Source organism: Trachurus trachurus (assembly GCF_905171665.1).
Source record: "Trachurus trachurus genome assembly, chromosome: 10".
NCBI lineage: Eukaryota > Metazoa > Chordata > Actinopteri > Carangiformes > Carangidae > Trachurus > Trachurus trachurus.
The window spans coordinates 7,092,286-7,103,210 of record NC_139894.1 but is presented as its reverse complement, the minus strand read 5'-3'; the positions used below and the strand labels follow the sequence as shown (position 1 = coordinate 7,103,210).

Genomic DNA, 10,925 nt, shown 5'->3' with positions numbered 1-10,925 from the left:
TATGTACATTCCCTTTTTGTTTGCAAGCAAAACATGATTCCTTTTTAGGGTTTTCTCTTATTTTTTTTATGTTTTGTTTTGTTTGTTTCCACATGCGTTGATAAATTGAACCTGGAGAGAACTGGAGGGTTATAGCGCATTCGCCTCGACAAACAGGAGATGATAATTCAAATATATATACAACCTTTTTCAGTCAACAATTAACGTCCAAAATCCACCAGAGAAAAAAATAAAATAAAGAAACAACCCTCCTCGTGACGAGCTATGAAAAATGAACCAGGCTTGTTGTGTTTTTTTTTCTCCTTTTTTTTTTTTTTTAGTTTTTAGTTGAGAGTTTTTTTCTTTCCTGTACTGTGGCGCAGTGTGAAGCGGAGGCCTGGACTCATCATCATCTTCATCATCATTACCATCATCATCATCATCATCATGAAAGGGGGGAATAAACCTAAAAACTCCTATTTCAGTTTGACTCCTCGCTGAGCTGGAGTTGAGCTTTGTTTCAGTGGTTCAGTCTTCTAGTGCCCTTTTTTTCTTTGAAAAATGAAAAAAGTAGTTGTAGTAGTCTCTTGTTCCTGTGGCCGGCTGTTTGTAATTATACCCACGCGCACACACTGCAAAAAATGACCACCATAACGAGCCATTTAGTATCAGTACTCAACTTTAAAAAAATAAAAAAAAAATAAAAATCACATTTTTTTCCTGAAATTAATGAAAATTAAAATCAACCAACGTGAAGCGATGGAGGAGAAACTCACGTATTTTTTTTTTTTAAATGTTTGGGTGATATTCAGACTAGTAAAGTGGCAAAATCCTGAGATGTTCGAGCTTAGACCAAGAAAATGCCAGTTTCTTATGAAATTTCACCCAATCACATTAAAAAAAAAAAAAAAAAAAAAAAAAGTCAAATGAAACCCCCTCGCCTGGTTTCCTTACCCTCTTTTTTTGTGAGGAAAAATAACACTTGGAGCGTCACTACCAGCCAGTGATGGCCTGTCAGGGTGGGGATTTTTTGCAGTGCAGGTAGGTATTAGACTGGTCTGTCCACGGCGTATTGGCAAGCGCTCAGATTAGTCGCCGGATTCTGCACACTGGCGTATCCAAAACTCGAGTGCTGCTTGGCTTTCAGTCTCAGGCTGGCCAGGCTGGAGTTACAAGTGTCCCTGTACACATAAGGAGGGGTCGGAGGCGCGTAGGGGCACGACGGCGTGGGCACCCCCGAGTTGAGAGACGGGTTGCTGAGGTTGTTCAAGTTATTGAGGCTGTTGAGGCTGGAGCCCGGCACGCCCGTCACCGCCGATGGCACCATGCTGGAAGTCATGGAGGATATGGAGTTGGGCGGCGAGAACATGGTCTGCGAGGACAAAGGGTTGACGTTCATGGAGTTGAAGAAGGGGAAGCTTTTGGTGGATAGGGAGGCCGACGTCAGGCCCTTGGCGGCCCAGTTGTTGTACGTGTAGCTGGGGTACATGTCGTCGTAGGGCTGCATGAGTCCATTGAACTGCGGGCCGAAGCCGTTCTTGCAGAGCTCGGCTTGTTGGTTTCTTTCCCGTTTCCTCCACTTGGCTCGTCGGTTCTTGAACCAAACCTGGAGCAGAGAAAATCAGAGGATTAGAGATTGTATTTAAAGATTATTCTAAAGCCTGTGCATTTCTTGCATTATAGGTGATTTAAAAAGAAAGAAAGAAGAAATTTCAATTACAGTCAAACTTCCTTTATTGTTTTTTTTTTTGCAATCGCTGCTAAAGTTTAAATTAAATAAATCCATATTTCCTAACAATCCCCACTGTGTGTGTGTGTATGCGTGCTGTAAATCCAGGCAGGCTGCCGCTCTGATTGTATCTGAGCAGAATACACATCGGCCTGTCACTGCAGCGTCTAATGTGGCGCTGGATGTGTATTCCCCCTGCAGGCTTCCACAAACACGCTGACCTTCATCACACAACGCCAGGGCGACAATCGCAAAATACAAGCTTTGCACCTCTTTCACACGAACAGGCGGAACACGACTGGTATCTGTCACCGAGCGAGAGCCTTCACGTTAATAACGAGTTGTTGCTCTTAACAGGCAAATAACAAGTTGGCACTTTTTCTTTTTCTTTCTTTTTTTTTTGGTCCCGGTTTATTATGAAGTTACAGAAAAGATTTGAAGTCTGCCGAGAACAACAAATTAATTTTGATTATTTTGCAATGTGTGTGTGCAGGGGGATTGTAATTATATTTAGGCTCGCAGATAAACATGTACAGTGTAATTAAATAGAGCTTGAAGCAGCAGTATATTTAAACAAGACTTCTTATTTGTTTTCAGCTGAAAACTGTGTCCTAAATTATTTTCAAGGAGATTTCAGCCGTGCGTAAAGTTTGGTGTCCGTGCGTAATAATCCTAAAGTGTGGGATATTTAGAGTTTCAACTGGCAATTGGCACAAATCACCCAAGCATTATACGCACGGGGCTGTATTTGTTTACACCCAGGGGAACACTCACCCTGACCCGGGCCTCTGTGAGGTTGGTCCACACGGCTATCTCCTCCCTCGTGCTCATGTCCGGGTAGCGATTCCGCTGGAAAGTGGCCTCCAGTTCCTGCAGCTGTTGGCTGGTGAAGTGAGTCCTCTGCCGCCGCTGCCGCTTCTTTTTCGACGGGTCATCCGAGGAGTCGTCGTTGTTGTTGTTGTTTTTATTTTGGGTCTTTTCTTTTTCTGTCAAGAGGAAACGAGTTATACTTTAGTCAGGGGTCAGGCGGATTAAGGCCTTTGTGCTACAGCGAGAAGGGGAAGGGGAAAATTCCCCCAAACCCATGTCACTCTGAGGGAAATGGATGAGCTGTTGAGCCTGAGAGAGGAAACGCTCTGATCCATAAACTCGCTTTATTATTTAATTTTTTTTTTGCATTGTCCCATATTTTCTAACGACTTGTGTTAATCTTGTAATTTAATATTAACACTGTGTGTGTGTGTGTGTGTGAGTAGATGCCTGAGTAATTTTAGTTGTCACATACGAGCACTCTTTCATTCACATGACACAGAAACTTTTCACCACACACACACACTCACTCACTCACAAACACACACAGCCTCTCTCTCACTCACTCACACATACACACGCACACATACACACACGCACGCACACACGCCAGCGTCAAAACTAATTATCCGAGTAAAATGACAGCTGTAATCTGCTTGTCTGCATGCATGTAAAACTCCCCGTGCGTTGATTAACGGGAGCCATCTTTTGTTTGATATCAAGGATGACAATCCGCGGCGCCTCGCTGAGAGAGAAGAACATCTGCAACGAGCCCCGGGCGGTTCTTACCGACTGACTCCGGGCTGGACGTGTCCGACACGGTGTGCACCTCCAGCCGGTGTTTAGAGTCCACAGACCGCTGCAGCGGCTGTAAACTAGAGGCCATCGCCAGAGCCGTGTAGTGAGTGGAGGCAAGTTTATTCCCCGCGAGGTGGTGATGTTCTGTGTTTAATGGATCCCTCATAGAGTTCATGGGTAAAAGATCGCACCGCTGGCTGTCAAAAAGCAGATTAAGTCCCCTTTTAGTACAGGAAGGATAAGCAGAAAGTCCGACTGCGGAATGTGTTCAGCTCTCTCCAACAACAACAAAAAAACGCACAGCAGCGCGGCTCCTCTTGCGGTTGAGCAGAACCCCTCTCTGTGTTAAAGCTGGTAAAAGCTTTAAAAAAGGCCATTGAGTGCTGCCATGGCATCGGTGGCGAACGGCGGCTACCTCGGCTGACTATCAGAGTGACAAGGACAGGTAGGTGATATTAGATCCAGAGGCATACACACACTACACCGCTCTGTGTTCATTTCAGCTGTTGCCTGCGCACTGCCCATCCAACTGCGCCTCTCTCCAGACCTCCACGTCACCAACTTGCGCCCGCCCCTATTCTCTCTGACAGGCACATCCATGTGGATATGACGGCGTGCCCGACCAACCGGAGCTTTGCTAGAAACGAGATATGTCTGCCAATGTGTTTATGCCGGGCTGGCGCTTATTTTTCCTCTTCCAAATAAAAGCATGTAAAGAGAGATGGGACGCACGGTGTACCCGAGGCGCTCCGAGGCGGCGTTGCGCAGCAGCCCAGGACCAAATAAAAATGAAAATAACACAGTTTGGCCTTATTTTATGAGATGGGTCCAGTGGCCCAGTAAAACGATGCACTTCTATTGATACCAGAGCTGAGCCGCGTGCTCACAGGCTCTGTCACCGCAGTTTACTCAGGGAGTCGATGTGGATGAAGCGAGCCACTGAGAGGATTGTATTGAAAGCACAAAAGAAAGAAGAAGAAAAAAAACGCACACTGAATATCAAACACAACAAACCCTGTAAGCCCACAGAACAATGATCCTGTGCAGGGACACGCGTTTTTTCTTTTTTTTTTAACTTCAAAAGGAGGGAGGTGCAGGGCCGCTCCAAAAAGTGTCTGTGCGCACTTGTCAACTGACGCTAACTACCAGACATGTACAGTATGTTAAAAAGAGCACATGTGCAGCTGGTGCTGAATATGGAGGATGCAGAATTTCAAGTGGGCTATCATATGTTCACTCAAAGACACTGGGGGGATACGTGAAGTTAAAAAGGTGGTAAAAAAATGACTTTGAAGGCGTCAAAGACATGGGGAGATGAATAAAGCGCGTTTTCCATCACATGGTGCAGGAACGTGACTAAAAAACTGACCCAAAGTGGGTCCACTATCTATCTATCCACTCGCCACATCTTCCTCCTCCTCCCCCCCGTATGAAGCCTCCATGCTCGGGGAACAGCAGCGTCAGTCATACCGGTTGTCAAATGAGGCGACCCTCTTGACCTCCCCACAGTTAAGGTTCAAATATCCATTAAATCAAACCGCCGGAGCCACAGTTAGTTAACCGCGCAGACTCAGTGTGTTGACGACGGATTACTTCATCAGAGCTTAACTGGATCTCCCTCCTCACTCCTGCGTTTGGACCCCTCAGTCTCAGGGAGCACGCGTCTAGTGTTTTTTCTCCTCTTTTAATCTGATAAGACTCTCATTTGCCTAAGAATTTCTGAAGGAGGACTTTTAATGAGTCTGACTTGATATGCCTACAGGTTTTTATTCCCCCCTTCTCTTTTATACACACGATTCCCCAAGGATTGTGATGCGTTCAAGCACAGTAAACACGTTTAATCAAACAAATGTGACTTTAATTTTCAAGGTGCATGGGAGACGCAGAGGGTGGAGAAATGTCAGCTGGGTAACAGGTGACTGAGGGCAGGCGATATCCACGCCAACTGGGGCAACTCATAGCAGGGTGCAAGTTGAAATCATCATCATCATCATAATCAACACCACCACCACCACCACCACCACCATCATCATCATCATCAACAAATAACACACTTCCCATCTCCACGTGGCCGGGCGGACGCCCATTCAACCAGCACATTTGGATTTGGCGCTGTTAAAAAGTTACTGGGCTAATCCCGTGAAAGCCCCTGATATATAAATACCAGCAGACCATAGCTTACAAAACACACACCCTCACACACACATACACACGCATGCACACGCACCGAGGGAGGGGCGATGCTTTATCAAAAGCAGGGAGCCAGCCACCCTCATACAGAGCAATAAAACCTTGTTTGGATCGTCCCTGAGCCATTGAATTAAGATGGTGGATGTTTTTCAGTTACGACCATTCAAGCATAATTTAATAGCTGCATATTTATAATCATGATTATATTTCATTTCATATGGATACACAATCACGCTCTCAAATTCCCCAAACAGCCACTAAAATATAGGTTGAAGTGTGAAAAATAACCAGCAGGCTTATTTCAATACTAATATTCATAATTATTTGTATTATTTTCATGGTAATATTAACATACGCGTTTTATTCTGAAAATGTAATCAGTAAAGTTTGGCCATAATGAACCGTTTTTATTAAATGTGATAATAAAAATGCTATTTTCTATGTCTAATTTGTCGCCAGGCAGCGATCAGTGTGTTGCTCCCTTTCCCCTTTGCAGCCGTATTGTAAGACTAAACTTGAAGTGGATTATCGGTTTCCTCTTCATTTCTACCTTCTGAATGCTTTATCTCTCTTCTGCGGATTACTGCGCGCAATAGGCCTCTGTCATAGAGGGCCATTAATTAGCAATTCAGTCAATATAGGGGGAGACGACAAGGCTTTTTACATAGGATTAAGGAGACATCAGATTCCTCCATTAGTATATTCCTCCTCACGAATGGGCTTTCATTATACATTTAGTTTTCCCCGGAGTCAATCCAACAAGCGCTGCATATATTATACAGCAGAACAGTTGACGCTGGTGTGTCTATATTTACAAGCATCATTCTGCCCCCCCTCCGCCTGCCTCTTTCTCCTATTTTATTTTAGTTTTCTTATTATTCATAATCAATGATCGTTGACAATGTGCAGCTCTGCCATGACGAGCTCGCGCTCTGCCACACAGCCCCCGTCGATTCTGGCTAAATGAAGCAGAATGAGAGTTATTGGTTATTCGTTTAAGACCCTAACAAGACTTGATGCCATTTCCCCTCCGCACGGGAGAATAATTAATAAATCCCACTTTGTCTCGCAGGATTTCAGCTTGTGTTTAGTCGTGTTCTCGTGTTTTTTTCCTTCTAGGGTGTTAGTTTGGAAAGCAGCGTTTATGAGAACAGATCTGAGCATGGTTGAGGAGGATTATTGAAGAAGAAAAAAAACGCATTCAAGTCGGTTTTGTTGCTCCGGTTGAACGACTTCTCTGAGCCAAAGACCGTAAAACACAATTAAATGTTATAATTAGATTTGTAATGTTTATCTTTAAATTGCATCCCATAACGTCGCTGCAGCGCTGTCACCCTAATCACACGCTGAGCTGATGATGCTCACTGTTTTCTGCCTGCTTCTAGTGCAGCAGCACTGCTGCAGCTGCAGGCCCACATCTGGCCACCAGGTGTCCCTCTAAGACAAGAACATCCTGGACTCACTCAGCTGCTGCATAGGCGAAAAGGCCAAAATATGTGGGAGCACCTCAGAGCAAATTAGTGAGATTCACCGCAAAATATAAACATAACGCATCTTTTAAAAAGAAAAGAAAAAAGAAAATCAAATTTTCAATCTGAGTCTTAAAACTGAAATTATGATGAGATTATTTAGGGGGAATTCAAACACAACTGACGCTCTGGCCTGTATTTTCTTTCTGGAGAAATCACCGCAATTTGACCTGTTCCATCAGAGGTTTTGATCTTAACACAAAACAATAAATTCAAAACAATTAGACTCGCGTCAGCAGAGCAGCTCCATCGTTTTACACACAATCAGTTTTAAGATCAAGACATCAGTGTTTGCGCCTCTTCCTCAGGGACTTTAATCAGGTAATGAGCATTTTTATTATTATTATAGTTAATAGTTTTTACTCAGACTTGTCAAAGGATATCAACTAATCAGTTTTGAGATTTCCTCCTTTTTTTCTTTCTTTTTTTTTTTTATAGCCAATACACGTTTATTTACGATTATAGGCAGGAAGGGTTAGAATAAAATGTACTGTAATTAATAACCATTATTTGGAAAAAGAACACACATACACACATGTTTGTGTGTTAAGGCGATCACTATGTAAAGGCCTAACTATCACTTTAATGATTATTATGCATATTTGGAATTAATATAATTATATTTAATATCATCTTTCCCACAGACCTGTTTAATTATTCCTGCTGGAGGAGACGCATCACACTGGTTCCTGTGGCGCACGTACTCACCTATTTGCGCGCAGGTGGTGGCCAGTTTGCGGCAGTGGGAGTCCATTATAGCAATTTGAGGAAAAGGCTTCTGTAAAAAAGGAAAAGAAAAACAGACAAAAAGAGCCATAATTAGCCTTGAAAGCAGGTAAACAACCTCCTGTGCGGTTCAGCGGCAAACTGCTCTACCTGTGCAGGCAATAATTTGGGAAGTCAACATATAAGACCTAACAGAATAAGTGGTGTGCTGCAGAGGATGATCATTAGGACTGAGAGAAAAATGCTGGTGGTCTGGAGGAGGAGACGGGAGATGCTGCAGGAGCACTGATGTTTTAATGAAATAAATATATCAAAATATATAAAATACAGTCGAGAAGACTGAAATATATGCATATTGATAAACCTGTTTTACTCTGAAAGTATCAGTCTTTTAAAAAATGCGTCGGTGATCGATTCATTTCCAATTTGATTTAACCTGAGTCAGGAAATAGCTACAACAGAAAATGAGATCTCTACTTCATGAAAACCTCAATTCAGTAAAATAAATGAATAAAATAAATTAAAAATAATGGAAGCAAGGTGGTTTTCACTGTAGAAGAAATAAAAAATCATCACTCAGCTGTTTTTTATTATTATTATCATTCTCTATATTATGGTTCATCGTGTGGTCTTCTCTTTTTTTTATGAATGTAATATTTCTTTTTTGTACAGTCTGATTATACATATATATTGTATAAAATCCGCCGTGTTCTGCATGAGCCGGGTCTTGTGTTTGGGTGCAGCCTGCAGCAGTTGGAAGTGCTGCGATTCCGTAGTAAAATCACGGGATTAGAGTCTGATTGAGATGTCTGTCGGTGGGATATTACAAAATTCATTATCGCAGCCCCTCATACTACCTCGATATGAAGTTACACAGATGGGGTTTTATTAGTCCAGGCTCACACTGTTTGCTTATGATAATTCAAGTCGGGAGGAATTTGCATGCAGTCATGCTGTTAACCATTTTCCTCACTTCTTCTCTTCACCTGCTCTACATCATCTTGTGTGAGACGTTTTTTTTTCTTTCTTTCTCTCTCCTTTAATTCAGAAGATGCAGGTATTGGAGGTTAAGTTTTACACGGTGTGGAGCTATACCTGCGCAACCTTTCCTCTCCTCACCTCCCTCCCTCCCTCCTCTGGATCCCCCCCACTGCAAAATGAAATAGTGGGGGTCAGGCTGTAAGGTGGAAGGTTATTGTGTGCGGCTCCGTGTTATCTAATCAGTGAGATTTAATGAGGGGGGTGCCTCCAATATTTCAGCCTTCCCAGCCTTATTCATACAGTTCACTGTATTTTATTTTTAGAGTTAAAATTCAGCAGTGATATATATTTTTTTAAATTTAAAATGGGCCTTTTTATTGTTATATTTGTTGGTATAATTAAATGGAATACAATAAAATGTGATTATTTCTCTTATAGAATAAATTACAAGTAAAAGGACAGATGATTAATATAAATTACGTTATGAAGTGCGAAAATTACGTCAATAATGTACGTTTAAGTCAAATAAAATGTTTGCTATTGTGCTAAATTGAGAGCATTTAAGTTGAGATGACATCAACAATATCGAGATGCATTAATTCTTAAAAACTATTGATCAGAGATGAACTGAACGACATCACTTTTAATAGATTTGCATTATAAATATCGTACATTATATCTGGCACGTGTAATAACGATAACAATGGCATTAATAGTTAATAATAAATGGTGGGTGAGTGGTCATGAAGTGTTGATAAATGTTTGTGTATATATATTTATTTATATATATAATTTTCCCTCAGCTGTTGCAGTGGCCGGTCTGAACTCCCATCTGTATAAACGCTGTGATTGTTTATATTCATGTCGTTCATCCATTCATTCTCACTTCACGGACGCTCCACCAGCACCAACAGTTGATGTGCGTCAGTGACTCACATGGCACGAGGCCCAGTGCAGACAGAAAGCTGGCATTGCCTCACACTGGCTTTACTTCTGAAATTAACACAGTAGAGCATGAGACTGCAGCCTTTACCGGGAGATGAATCGACTAACCTCCACCATATGGTCCTGTATTAATTAAAGGCGTGAGACCGTGAACGCCCCTCCACCACCACCACCCCACTCCCCCAAAAAACCCCACCAATTCTTATCTTCTTATCACTACAGACTGTATTACAAAGGGATGTGCGTCTGAACTTGGTTTACTGACTTTCTGTGAAGAGTTGATTTACAGAAGACAGTGAACTCACCATTTTATCAAGGCCAGAGCTTGAGGGTTAGGACGTTTTGTTGATCAGCTGTACACATTTTAATGCATTTTAGTGGCATTAGTGTTGGATTTTTTTTTAAAAACCAAACCGTGAAAACACCAAAATGCATGTGTTATTTTCTATTGATTTTTAAAATATTTTTCATAAGACAGAGGAGAGGAGAGTCTGGTTCACCTTCCCCACACTCCATCACCTCTCCAACGATACATCCTTATCAGCCGCCGACCTGAGTGACGGACCCTGCTCTCTCATCACTCCATGCTGCTTCATGTTACAGTAAAGCCACGGCTTTGAAATTCACATCAGAACAGGCCAGAGAAAGAAAGAAAGAAAAAAAAAGGTGGAACAAATTCCTCCACTTGCATTAACTCACATCTCAGTTTTTTTCTTCTTCTAAAAACGCGCCCGCTGCTCCTCCACTGCACTTACCAGTCGTGGACACCGGTGGGGTTTGGCTCTACCCAGCCGTCGGCGCGTTATTCTGCAGCGAAGACTTAAATTCCAGCGTCCGCACGCGTTCAACAAACACCAGCCAGCCGCGTTTAGAGCCGAAAAATTCAGTCAACTTTCAGGATCCAGTAGCGCTGGAGTCTTAAGTTTCTGTCCGGAAATGTGAGCGTTGCATGGATGAGACTCCCCCGCTATGTTATCCAAAAGGAAAGAGGAAAAAAAAGGAGGAGAGACACAGCGCTACCTTTAGGATTGTTTCATTTATGCGCATAAATAACCATCTATTTACAGCGCGAGGAGAAATGGCGAAGGAGGCGCTTTGATCCGAGTCTCCCCTTGGTTCGTCCTCTTCTGTCTTCCTCAACTTTTTCCCCCTAGAAAGACGCTCCAAGAGTGGCGCATTTTTTCCTCCTTCTTTTGAGCTCAGAGAGAGGGACCCCGCGTGTGTGTGTGTGTGTGTGT

At 42.7% G+C, this 10,925-nt stretch overlaps 1 protein-coding gene across 2 annotated transcripts; it reads right to left on the bottom strand.

The window, feature by feature from the left end:
- Nucleotides 1-1,027: 1,027 nt before the first annotated feature.
- pitx2 (paired-like homeodomain 2) lies at nucleotides 1,028-10,625 on the bottom strand (the record flags this gene model as incomplete). 2 transcript variants are annotated; one of them, XM_083980469.1, is made up of 4 exons in its annotated part: nucleotides 10,443-10,625; nucleotides 7,744-7,813; nucleotides 2,483-2,694; nucleotides 1,028-1,585 (listed from the first exon to the last, which is right to left on the bottom strand). In XM_083980469.1, exons 2-4 carry the CDS (start codon nucleotides 7,787-7,789, stop codon nucleotides 1,028-1,030), a joined length of 816 nt encoding a protein of 271 aa, XP_083836595.1. In that variant the 5' UTR covers nucleotides 7,790-7,813; nucleotides 10,443-10,625. The 2 variants fall into 2 exon arrangements, with proteins under 2 accessions (XP_083836595.1, XP_083836594.1); XM_083980468.1 differs by lacking the exons at nucleotides 7,744-7,813; nucleotides 10,443-10,625 and adding an exon at nucleotides 3,308-3,585.
- Between the last annotated feature and the right edge of the window lie 300 nt (nucleotides 10,626-10,925).